The sequence below is a fragment of the Sminthopsis crassicaudata genome, chromosome 4 (assembly GCF_048593235.1).
Source record: "Sminthopsis crassicaudata isolate SCR6 chromosome 4, ASM4859323v1, whole genome shotgun sequence".
NCBI lineage: Eukaryota > Metazoa > Chordata > Mammalia > Dasyuromorphia > Dasyuridae > Sminthopsis > Sminthopsis crassicaudata.
The window spans coordinates 337,648,972-337,662,132 of record NC_133620.1 but is presented as its reverse complement, the minus strand read 5'-3'; the positions used below and the strand labels follow the sequence as shown (position 1 = coordinate 337,662,132).

Below are 13,161 nucleotides of genomic sequence, written 5' to 3'. Positions count from 1 at the left end.
CCCTGATCCCAAAACAGTGAGCTCCTCTTTGAGGCTTTCTTCTATGGGATAAGTAATTTTATTAGACAGAATGGATCCATTGAAAGGATTTGAGAACAAAAACATGTTTTCCGTAAGGGAAAAGTCTGAGAGTGATATGAAAGATAGATTGGAGGTTGGGGAAAAGAGTGGAGGTGGGAAAAACCAGTTAGAATGCTATATGAATCTTTTAGAAATGTAGTAATGAGACTTGCAAGGCTGGTAGCAGTGGGATTAGAGGTCAGAAGGCAGAGGTGGGAGAGGTATTTCAAATATAGAATTGGCATGAGTTGGTTGTTGTGATTGAATATGAGAGTTGAGGGAGATGCAAGAGTCATAGTTAATATTAAGCTAACAAACATGGGATGACCAATTGCCATTGACAAAATTAAGAAGTGAAAAGGAGTAGCAGATTTTGGGGGGAGAGATGAGCTTGAGATGGGAATGGAACATCAACAAGAGATGTCCTATAGATAGTTGGAGATTCAGGATTAGAAGCTGCAAGAGAGGTCAGGGCTAGAAGTAGAAATTTAGTAATTATCTGCTTAGAAGTAGTAGTTGCAATCAATGAATCAAAAAAAGATTGTCCAAAAAAAGGAACGATAGAGAATAGCAAGAAAAGCAAAGAGGGCCAAGGAGAGAACCTGAAATCAGACTTCTTACCCTAAGGGATTAGGAAGGTGATGAGAATCCTCTGGAGGAGATTGAGGAAAAACAGAGAGAAGAACCAAAAAAAATGTAGTATCTCTGAAATCAAGGGAGGAATAGGATTTAGGAGGAGTGAATAATTGATATTGCCAAATGGTGCAAAAAAAAAGGGATAAAGACTGAAAAAAAGCTGTTGAATCTGACTAGGAGGATGTTATTATTTTTTTAATGAGTATGTCATTGATGATTTGTGAAAGAGTACTTCATATACAATGGTAGGGAATAAAAGCAGGATTGTAAGGGGTTGAGAAGTCATGAATAAGTAGAGGCATTAGGTATCGACATTTTTAATTTTATATTTATTCTGAACTTGACCATATACAAGTTAGAGCAGGAAAAAGATTACATATGAAACTTGAGTTTCTATTACATGCAACTTGTTTTTTTTTTTAAATAATAAATCTAACCTTTTACATTCAAAGCTATTCTGCTTGTCTGTGTACTTCTCTTGTCTTCTGTACTTCTCTTCTCTGGGCATTTAAAAAATGCATCAATAATTTTCTTTTTGAGCATCTCACTCACTTCTGTCTTCCTCTCAATACATCTCCTATGTTAAGAAAAAACAAAACATAGTCCTTCTAACAAGGAATCTTAGTCAAGCAAAACCAATCCACATATGTCATATCTAAAAATATAATGTCATTCCATTGTCAGGAGGTGGGAAGCATACTTTCATCATCATTCCTCTTGGGTCATGGACATTTATTACATTAATTAGAGTTTTTAAATATGAGCAATTTTTTCAAAAAGTTTAACATTGAAACAGAAGAAAAATATAATAGTAGATAACTAAAAAATCAAGATAAAGAGCAGTTGTAATGCTAGGGTCAGATTCTGGAGGAAGTGGGAATAAAGGAAATCAAGGACAAAGAGAAGGGAATTAGCCTTAGCAAGTAAGAGGAAATTTCATTTCTTCGGAGACAGAAGCAGGGTGGAGGAGGAGATCTGAGGTAACAATAGTGTCCTTTAATGGAACTTCCAAAGGCCTAAACCTTAGTGTGAGGAGGAAGTGGGGGGGAATATGGTTAAGGACTTGAACCAAAAAGATTTGAACAGTAGCTTTGGAGGATGGTAAAGGAAATTGCTGCATAGCAGGGCACCCTCTAGAAGTAGTAGGTAGAATCATCTTGGTCTTTTGACTCCCTGGCAATGTTCATCCCCCCAGTAGTAAAATGGAAGATGATGGAAATTATCCAGGCTTGAGGAGGGGGTATTCATACCAAGCATTTATTAAGTGCTTCTGTGTAACGTGCTCTCCTGGCAGTTACAATTACTAGTCTGTCCTAGACCCACCAGAGCACCTTTGACCACTGTCCTTTGCAGTGTGAGCTCTACCCGGCTCGCCTCCTCTGAGGCCTTCTAAGGTCTCTGGCCACAATCTCTTGAATCTATAGCTTAGTAACCGGTAGCGCACTCAAGAACAGCCACGTGTAATCTTAAAAGCCTTTATTATTACCTACTCACATAATGCCCTGACTGATGCCCTGACTTGTTGGTTCCCTGGTGAACACCTGGTCAGAAGACCCATGTGTTCACTACCAAAACCCTTACCTCTTTTGGCTACCCATCTTGGCTTGGCCACCCAGGCTGGGGAGCCAGGGTGAACAGCAGGAGGTTAAAGAGGGCGGTTGCTGCCTGCAGTGGGCTTACATAGGGCCTGTGAGGTCACACACACAGCCAATCAGCGAGAGAGTCACCCATTACGAAGCTATCTCAATATGGCCAGGATCCCGCCCAAGGGCAGTCCTAATATCCACAGAAATTATTTCCGGGCCTCAATCTCCCGATGCACTGTGGCGCCCATTTAAAGGGCCCTTATACTTCTGCAAGCAGGTTACTGAGATAGGGTCTGGAGACAGACAAAAAATGAACTGGTCTTTGCCTGTAAGAAATCTATAGTCTAATTTTGGGGGGACTACAGCATGCCCACAGATAAATAAATGCAAAGTGATTTGGGGACAAGAGCAAAAATACAACTGAGGATATCAGGAAAGGCTCTGCATGAGGGAAGGGCATCAAGAGAATTTAAGAGGGCCTAGTTTGTTTTTTTGAAGCATTTGGGGTTATGAGACTTATCTGGGGGTCCCGGAGCTAGTAAGTGTCTGGGACTGGATTTGAATTCAGGGCCTCCTGACTCCAGGGCAGTATTCTCTCCACTGTACTTTCTAAATAGAATGTGGAATGCTGACCTCTGGGAGCAGAGGTCTGCAGCGATCTCAAGTATTTTTGAGTCCCTCTATGATGAAAAAAGACCCTCTGTTCCTGTCTTAGATTGGGGCACTGCCTCGTGTCTGTGCTCTTCCAAATGACCATTCTGCGGGACCTGGAAAAATTGGCAGGCTGGCTCCGAATTGCCATCATCTTTATCCTCAGTGGGATCACAGGCAATTTAGCCAGCGCCATCTTCCTTCCATATAGAGCAGAGGTAGGAGACTTATCATCCACTATGAATTCTATGATTTTCTCCTTGAAAATGAACAGAGATTCTTTGGGGGGAAGATTGGGCACCGAGGGAGTCCACCATCGGACTAGGTCTGTGGTCGAAGGGCTGTCACTGTCTCAAGATGGGGAATTCTAAATTCTTCCACTTCAGGGGGGGAGGCAGTTTCCAAGGAAACAGGTTTGGGGTCATCCTCTCATCCCCGCCAGCCATAGTTACTTAGGAGGACCTTGCTTCTCCCCAGAAGGCTTTGCTCTCTGCTTCCATAGATCCTGTAGGTACCAGATTGACCCCATTGTTCCTCCCCTCCTCTTTCTCCCTTGGCAGGGTTTAGCAGACTAATCTGGAGATTTAGCTCTCTGGCCTTCTAATCTGGGTGGATGAGGGAGGCGGCAGGAGCAGGTTCTTTGCTCTCCTCCTTGGTTTGCTAGCCTAGAAATGACCCCAGGCTTTAGCCCCGAGGGCACCTTTGACAGGACTGAGTGATGCTACCTGCCTCTCCTCTCCTCAGGTGGGCCCTGCAGGCTCCCAGTTTGGCATCCTGGCCTGCCTCTTTGTGGAGCTCATCCAGAGTTGGCAGCTCCTGGAAAAGCCCTGGAAGGCGTTCCTGAACCTATCGGGCATTGTGTTCTTCCTCTTCATCTGTGGGCTTCTGCCTTGGATCGACAACATCGCCCACATTTTTGGGTTTCTTAGTGGCTTGCTCCTCTCCTTCGCTTTCCTGCCCTACATCACTTTTGGCACAGGAGACAAGTACCGTAAACGAGCCATGATCCTGGTATCCCTGGTGATCTTTGCAGGTCTTTTTGCCTCCCTCGTCATTTGGCTATATGTCTACCCCATCAACTGGCCCTGGATCGAATACCTCACCTGCTTCCCCTTCACCAGCCGATTCTGTGAGAAATATGAGCTGGACCAGGTGCTACATGGATGAGCTTCTCTGATCCTGGACTCCAGGCCTGCTAAAGAGTAGGAAGTGTCCCCTTTTGGGTACCTGGTGCCACCAAAGTTTGGGCCATACAAGAAGAGAAGATGGAGAGCTCTGGAGTTCCCCTTTTCCTCTGTTGGGAGACTCTGTGAAAGTGGGTGGTTAAATCCTCCTGGAGTCAGAGGGCACTCATGGGCAGCTCCACAAGAAGGTGGGGGCTGCAGCTGCTTGGCATGGAGAAGTCAGGCAAGAGACATTTTGGGAGGTGGAGACCCCACTTTCTCTTATACCGTCATGTTCTTGACTGAGGCCTTAGGGGAGGCCCAGGAAGCCTGCTCCTAAGGAGTTAGGTCACACTGGCTCACAGTCCCTTTGCCTTCCCTACACTACTGTTAGGAGGCCAGAAAATCTTCCCCCCATCTCACACCCAGGGAACTGTTTTTTAAAAAACCATCCAAGATTATTGTGGATGGCTTTCTTTTCCACCTTAGCCTTAGACTGTCCTGGTGCCTTCTCTCCCTTTAATCCATTCCCAGGCTAAGGAGGCCTTTTCAGTGCAAGGTCTCTCCTGCCAAAGCTGCCTTAAACCATGAAAATGTCTGAAGGGCCAGATTCCATAACCTCCCCATCCTCAAATTTTTCAGTAGTAGTTGGGATTGTCATGCCTTCCCCATCTTCCCTGTCTTACCACCACACCCTCTGCGGTTCTGAAGAGTTGTCCTTTCTTAAGGAAAGTAGGAAGTTTGTTGGATGCCCTTAAGAGAGAGAAAAAGGGAAGGACAGAGACAGGAGGAAAAGATTAAGAAGGAAAAATACTGCTTAGGTGGGAATGGCTGGATCTGGGAGTTGGAGGCTGCCTCTGATTCTGTCCTTCACCTCTTCTTTCCCTTTTTTCCCCTTTAACTGACTGAGATTCTTCAGCAACACTTCCCAGCCCCAATAGCTTTCTACCTCACAACATGCCCAGTGATGAGGATGGAATCTGGCTAGCTTTGGGGAGCTGATTCAGATTTGGAGAGTTCATTTTTTTTTTTTTTTTTTTTTACTGGTTTGTTTTGGAATTATCATTTTTAAAACTTATACCAGTTCAGTGATAACTGTTATGTATAGTATCACTAAATTAAATGTTCTTTATAGAAAACAAAGTGTAAGTTTCATCTTTGGGAAGAGTGCTTATTTTAACCCCAGAAACTTGTAGCAAAGCAAAGGCTGAAGCTTAACAGCATGAAAATGAAACCGTGGGTGGGAGTGATGGACCTTCTTAACTGCTTTACTTTACAGCACAGTGGATATGGATGGGGGTGGAAAACCCTTAGTTTAACCATTTGTCAGGAAGTGAAATTGAGAGGTTGAAGAATTTGGAATTGAGGCAGTTCTTGGTGTTAGAAAGAGAACCTGGAAAGTTTTGTGTTTGGAGAAAATTGTAGAGTTCATAGGGAGTCTTCTTTTGACTTGTAAGAGAGAAAGTTATGGGAAAAGAAGTCTTTTTAAGTCTGTCCTTCCAGGTCTGTTCCAGGTAAGAGAAGTGTTCTTTTCCCATGCCCTTATTCTCACAGATGCAAGAGAATTTAGAAGTGGCCATGGCCTATAAGAAAGTTATCCCTTCCTGACCAGCAAGCTGCCTTTGAGCTGTGCTAACATTTTCCATTTCCAGGAGTGGGAGATAGAAAGGGACCAACTGTCCATCCCCCATCCTATTGCTTTTTCTTTTTGCTGAGGCAGTTGGGGTTAAGTGACTTGCCCAGGGTCACACAGCCAGGAAGTGTTAAGTGTCTGAAGCCACATTTGAACTCAGGTCCTCCTGACTTCAGGGCTGGTGCTCTATCCACTGCACCACCTGGCTGCTCCAAGAAAAACATTCTCAACAGAGCCATTGTCTCCCCTGTCAGAGGGGCAAGGAAGGAATCCTCAGGGGTAGAGGATTTTGCCTGGGATGAAGAAGGAACACCCACACAGAACAAAAAATACTCTCATTTTCTAAGTGAAAATTCTATTTAAATATAGAGTTTCAAATATTGGAGAGGACTTCCCATCTCTCTCTTCTATGCTACTATTCCCATTGGCCTCTCATTTGAACCTGGGCTGGGCTGTCTTGGGGGAAGAGAGGGTCCCATCTCTATTAAATCTAAGCCCTATCTAAACAACTGAGAATTCTTTTAGTGTCTCTTAACACTTCAGCTAAATTGGGATGGGACTTGAAGGGGAAGGGATGGAGGGAGGAAGGGAAGAATAGGAAATTAGGACCTGTGTGACTGAGCTTTGCTGTTATTAAAATCCTAGCCATGGTCATGGCAGCGGTGACCCATCAGATTGCTTCCTCCCAGTCACCCTACCAGCATTCAGAAAGACTGGGGGCTTCAGAAGGAAGGGGAAGGTATCGGAGGGAAGGGAGAAAAAACTTAGCAACCACTGTTCCTTCGAAAGAAGGTGCGACCTTGCACTGGGCACTGGAGTTCAGTGAAGGATAGGGCACCTACACTGACCGCACACGGACCCACTGTCTGAAAGCCACACTTCTGATAGAAGGGCACCAGGAAGTCCTCACACATAAGCACCACGCGGCGAACGGATGACTGGTAGCACAGGTACTGCAGATAACGCCACAACAAGATGGAGCCTTTCCCTTGCTGGCGGAAAGTGCGGTGTACTGCAAGCACATGAATGTGGGCGGTGTGGCCCCCAGGCCGGTGTAATGTCAAGGACTCCTGGAGGCCAAGAAGGAAGAAATTAAATCTCTCTCCCTTCTCCCCCTCCCCAAACCCAAGATTTATCTACTCTGGCCAGGACTTTTGGGGTGGGAGAAAGATAAGGTATCCCAAAAAACGAGAGGACCACTTGGGGTAGTTGGAATGCTCTCAAAAAAGTTCCCAGAGAATCCTAGTGTACCCCAAAATATTGGAGCAAGAGGAAGTGATTCTAGTTTCCTTATTTTAGCTTTGGAAATTGGAAGGAGAGAAAAGGTTTGCTCCTCTGTTCATTGCTGGGAGAGGATATATATATATAAACCAGAATTTCTTTCCTCATTCTGGTTAAATGCTCTGTCTGATATAGGGCACCATGGCTCAAAAAGTTCTAGGCTCAAGTTGGCTAAGAAGCAGCCCCTCCTAGGGGATTGGGCCTTTCTACGTCTCCCATCCTATTACCCACACCCCTCCCCCAGCACCTCACCTGAGTCAGTCTGTCCTGGTCCCAGAGGGAGCCAATGATGAAGGCTACAAGCCGACCTTCCTCAAACCAGCCCAGGGACATCTCTGGGCACAGGGTCAGGAAGTGCCGGATCTCATCTATGTACAGGGGACAGTTGCCAGAGACAGAGATGAAGGCTAAGGATAGAAAGAGACAAGACAGATACATGGATTAGTCGCTGCTGTACATGGACAGACTCCCAGGACAACTTAGAAAACAGCTAAGGGTAAATTTGTCAGGCCAAGGGAGGAAGGAAGGGCAATGCATTCCATTCTCTCCCTTTTTTCAGCAATGTTTCAGTATGGAGTGATTGAAAAGTAAAGGCCAGAGCTTATGAATGGGTATGTTTAACCTCTGGCCCATGGCATTAGGAGGCCTCAGTCCTTATCCCAGCTCTTCCCCAAACTTGCCATGGGATGGTGGGCCTTGGTTTCCCTTTCATAAAGGAAGGGATTGGACAATTGCTACCATTTTTTCTCATTTTTCTCATCCTAGCTTCTGCCCCTAGGACAAGAACAATCTGAGATGTCTCATCTCTACCACTTTCCCCAGGTATTGATTCAGGCTTCATTTGATGCACAAAGTAAATGAAAAAGAATTGACCCACGGCCGGGTCAGTGACTTACCTTCTCGCTCAATCTCAAACACCCCGATGGCATCTTCCGGTGAAAGACATCGGAATTCACTGGCTGGGAGTGTGTGTCGGCGTTGGTGGTTTGGGGACTCTGTAAGTCGCCAGGCTGGGCTCAAGATTCTGGGCTTCTGACAGTGCAGGGCTTTCAGCCAAGGCATCTTATCTACCGCCGAGGTCCCTACCACACCTGTCTCCTCCATCCTTAAGTAGCTGGTCCTCTGGTCACTTTCCAGAACACCCTTTATAAGATAACAAAGGAGGTTCCTCATCTTTTTGACTGATCATTGGGTGCCTGTTCTAAAGCCCATAAAGTGATTCTCAGTCTGATGGAGTAGTGGGATCCAGGGATGAAACTATGGTTCTAGAGTGGAGCCCCTGGATGCTTTGAATGCCCAGAGCACGCTACTTTCAGGCACTCATTGAACCATTATGGTATTCACAGGAATCATTTATTAAGTGCTTACTATGGACACTTAATACACTGTATTAAGTACCACTGATTCAAAGAAAGGCAAACAGTTCCTGACTTCAGGGAATTCACAATGTAAAAGAGACAAAATCCAAATTAACTCATGTCCAGATTAGATATATACTATTCTGAGGATGGATTCCAGAAAACTAGGAGTGGTCAGGTGGAGGGAAAAACCTGGGAAGAAAGGTCTTGGGGATTCTCAGAGGCACTTACCTGATATTCAGAATGCAGAAACCTTTGGTTTCAGGACCAGTGAATGAGTGGAGGCAACTTTGTTCAGGGAGCCTCATCCCTTGGTTCTCAGAGAAAAGCCACTTAGTCTGGCTGAGCTCCTCAAAGCAGCTTTCCCAAGTCCCAGGGGAGTATTCTCTGCTGGTAATTCTGGCAGAGGTTCAGACCCTGCTTCTTGAGAAGTACAAGTCTGGGAGGGAGGGTTTGGGGTTTGGAGAGAGGCCTGAAGATCAAGAAGCATGGAACAGAACTGTGTTTCAAGATTACATCAGAATTGGACACAGGGCTGCTTGGATGTGTATCTTATAACCAGTGGGCTTAATGATACCCTCTGCATTTCCCTCTCCTTTTCCAAACTGAGAGACTGGCAACGGTTTGCTGTGGCCTGGAAACTCTAGTAATCTGATACTGGGGAAGGGGTGGGAAGGGGGAGATTAGCCTAATTTACCTATGGAGAAGTATCCCACTTGAGGTTCTGAACCTTGGGTCTATAAACATTTTTTGAGAAAAATATTTCAATGTAACTGTTCTCCTTTGTAATCCTATTTATTTTATGTTATACCTTTAAAATATTCAGAAAAGGCCTAAAGCACTAAACAAATACATAGGTAAATGGATGGATAGATGGATGGATGGATAAAAGTTACAAACCCTTGCACCAGACAAAAGCAATTTTTTTGATTTCTTCATGCTTTTAGCCTTCCTCATTGGGTACTTTCTCCCCAAATCTCAGGAAAGAATGCTCAGACCAGGTAGCCATGGTGGCTACTGAGCACAGCTTATCAGGATTCTAAGGGCCAGAGAGAATGAAACTTGTCAGGCAGCTTAGAATGATTGGGAAAAATCCCACTACCAACCTAAGTCAGACTTTTTTTTTTTCCCTCAGAGAGGGGAAATCCAAGAGAGAATCCCATTACAAACCTAATCAGTCTTCTCTTCTCTTCCCTTCTCTCCCCCTCCCCCCAAAAAAATAATGAGGAAATACATTATATTAGTGAAACAAGTGGTAGTCAGGGACAAGATATATATATATATATATATTTTTTTTTTTTTTTTTGGCTGAGGTAATTGGGGTTAAGTGACTTGCCCAAGATCACATAGCTAGGAAGTGTTAAGTGTCTGAGGTCAGATTTGAACTCAGGTCCTCCTGACTTCAGGGCTGGTGCTCTATCCACTATGTCACCTAGCTGCCCTTATTAAGACATTTTTAATCTTCACTGCCCTTTCTACCTTTCTTCATCACACTAGTTATGCCAATCAGGTTTTACTTCCTGTGTCAGGCCCTGTTGAAGGCTAAAACATTTTTTATCTGATTATTTTCTCAGAGCCTAGTGGGATGGCTTTGGTTAAACTGCTAGACTGGTCAGAAGTCCTGAGTTCTAGTTCTGACAAGTCACTAAGATTTAGTTTCCTAATCTGTAAAATTAGGCAGTTGGACTCCATAATTAAGATATATTTGAAGAACAATAGACTGACTTGGAATAATAGTGTTGTGAGTGAACATCTGGTAAACCATTCTTATATGAACTAGGCAAAGGAGGGTTGAATACCCAAATATTTACAGATGCAAATATACACAAACCAAAGATAAATTCATTAAAGACCACAAGGATAGAGTTGGGAATGACGCCAGGAAAGTTAAAATGAAGAATATCTGGAAGGGAATGTTTATAAGCAAAACAAACATCTTAGTCCTTAAGGAAAGATTAAAAGAAAAGAGAACAGATAGGAAAGTAGGGGGGAAAAATTTAAGGGGAAAAAAGAAGATGTGAAAATTTAAAGATTCACATCAATTGTTGATTGGTTCAACAAATGGTGATATTTAAATGTAATGAAAAACTATTTTGCCTTAAGAAATGATGAAAGATAAAATTTCAAAGACTTCTTGAGTGAAATAACCAGAATGAGAATAATTCCTACAATGACAGTATCAAAAATAAAAACAGCTTTGAAAGACTTAAGAATTCTCATTAAATCTCTAATTAAGAGGTTCTTAGCCTTTTCTTGTGTCAGATCTATTTGGCAGTCTGATGAAGCCACCTTCTCAGAATAATGCTTTAAATGTACAAAATGCATAAGATTACTAAGAAAACCAACTATATTGAAATCTAACTCATCATTAAAAAAAAAAAATTCATGGACTCCAGATTAGAGTACATGATCTCTAATGTCTTTCCCTCTGTCTAAAGTTCTGAGTCTATGAACATTAAAGAAAGGCAGAGAAAGAAAAATATTATTTAGAGGGAAAATTTGAATGAAGAGGGATATAGACTCTATAGTACATGTAATAATGAGTTGGAAGTAGTTTCTCTGGAGAGTGTAGAATAGCTATCTTTCTGCTGTCGCTTCCTAAGGTAAAGAGAATTAGAAGATATTAGTGATCCATTATCTCTGGAGAGAAATACCTAAATCACACTACCAGTGATAATAAGGAAAAGAAAAGAAATTTTAACTTACTTCTAAGGGATTCAGATTGAACATTTGTGTTATTTTCCCCTGGTTAAATCCTACCTATTTGGAAGCTCAGTCTTCTTCCACACAATTTCCCTGGATGATTTCATCAACTCCCAGGGGTTCAATTATTATCTCTATGCAGACGCCTCCTAGAGCTATCTTTCCAGACATATTCTCTCTCATTAGCTCCTGTTTCACATCACCAATTGCTTGTTGGTAATTTCAATTGCATGTTCCAGACTAAACATTTGTTCACTCATATTTGACTCTTTGTGACCCCATTTGGAGTTTTCTTGGCAAAGATACTAGAATGGTTTGCCATTTCCTTCTCCAATTCATTTGACAGTTGAGGAAACTGAGGCAAATGGGGTGAAATGAGTCCAGAGTCACACAGATAAAAATGTCTGAGACTGGATTTGAATTTAACAAAGGTAAATCTTCTTGACTCCAGGCCTAAGACACTATCCACTCTGCCACTTAGCTACCCTTAAATTTTATTTTTCAAAACATATGCAAGAATAATTCTTCAACATTAACCCTTGCAGAACCTTGTTTTCCAATTTCCCCCCACCTCCTCCCTCAGATGACAATTCAATATATGTTATACATGTTAAAATATATGTTAAATCAAACATATGCTTACATATTTTTACAATTATCTTGCTGCACAAGAAAAATCAGATCAAAAAGGAAAAAAATTAGAGATAAAATTAAATTCAAGCAAACAACAACAACAAAAATGAAAATACTATGTTGTATTCCATACTTTGTTCCCATGGTTCTCTCTCTGGGTGTAGATGGCTCTCTCCAAAATTGGAACTGGCCTGAATCATCATGGCCACATCCATCAGAATTGATCATCATATGGTCTTCTTGTTGCTGTGTATAATGATCTGGTTCTGCTCATTTCACTTAGCATTTTCCCCTTTCTTTTGAAGGTACCAACAACCTTCCAAAGGCCCCATCCATAATTTCAGCATTATCCTTGATTCTTCCTTATGAGACAAATTCAGGCCTTCCTGTTTCTACCTTCAGAATATCTTTGAATCCCTACCATCTACTCTCAGAACTACCACCTTAGTGCAGGCCGTTACCATTTCTTTCCTGAATTATTGCAACAACCTTCTTATACTGGTGGGTAGCTAGGTCATAAAGTGAATAGAGCACCAGACCTGGAGTCATCTTCAAATTTGGCCTTAAACAATGACTAGTTGTGTGACTCTGGGCAAGTCACTTAACTGTGTGCCTCAGTTTTCTCATTTCTAAAATAAGCTGGAGGAGAAAAGCAGCAAACGGGCTGCTAGCTAGTACAACAGATAGAGCACCAGCCCTTAAGTCAGGACAACTTGAGTTCAAATTTAACTTCAGACACTTAATACTTACTAGCTTTGTGACCTTAACAATCTCATTTAACCCCAATTGTCTCACCAAAAAAGAAAAAAATTTTAATCACTTTTTTTCTTTTCTGTTCACTTTTTCCCTTCTGTTTTTTTTTTTTTTTCCTCTTTTGGTTTTTCCCTTTTTTTTCTGATTTTTCTCTGAAATGTATTTAAAAATTAATGTGTATTAAATATGTATATTTAAAAAAAAGAAAATGGCAAACCATTCCAGTGTCTTTGCCAAGAAAACCCCAAGTGAGATTATGAAGAGTCAGACAATTGAAAAACAACTGAAGAATAATAATTCATTTAAAATAATACTTAATGAATAATAATAATAATACTTGATTGAGTAACATGTACAGTTACTTGAAATTTTTGTCTTTTTATTTATTTATTTATTTGTTTGTTTTTTTTTTAATTTTTTTTTTTTATTCATTTTTCCAAATTATCCCCTCCTTCCCTCCACTCCCTCCCCCCGATGGCAGGTAATCCCATACATTTTATATGTGTTACAATATAACCCAGATACAATATATGTGTGTAAATACCATTTTCTTGTTGCACATTAAGTATTAGCTTCCGAAGGTATACGTAACCTGGGTAGATAGACAGTAGTGCTAACAATTTACATTCACTTCCCAGTGTTCCTTCTCTGGGTGTAGTTATTTCTGTCCATCATTGATCAACTGGAAGTGAGTTGGATCTTCT

The 13,161-nt window shown here is 42.1% G+C and overlaps 2 protein-coding genes across 2 annotated transcripts in view; one reads left to right on the top strand and one right to left on the bottom strand.

The window, feature by feature from the left end:
- Positions 1 to 5,239, top strand: part of RHBDF2 (rhomboid 5 homolog 2) — a 46,464-nt gene extending 41,225 nt beyond the window's left edge. The window contains exons 18-19 of the mRNA XM_074260814.1: positions 2,998 to 3,151; positions 3,678 to 5,239. Of these exons, the coding sequence (XP_074116915.1) occupies positions 2,998 to 3,151; positions 3,678 to 4,100 (577 nt within the window). The 3' untranslated portion in view covers positions 4,101 to 5,239. The remainder of the gene's footprint in view (positions 1 to 2,997; positions 3,152 to 3,677) is intronic.
- A 1,254-nt stretch (positions 5,240 to 6,493) lies between these two features.
- Positions 6,494 to 8,114, bottom strand: AANAT (aralkylamine N-acetyltransferase). The gene is made up of 3 exons (XM_074264748.1): positions 7,907 to 8,114; positions 7,263 to 7,417; positions 6,494 to 6,799 (listed from the first exon to the last, which is right to left on the bottom strand). Exons 1-3 carry the CDS (start codon positions 8,112 to 8,114, stop codon positions 6,494 to 6,496), a joined length of 669 nt encoding a protein of 222 aa, XP_074120849.1.
- Between the last annotated feature and the right edge of the window lie 5,047 nt (positions 8,115 to 13,161).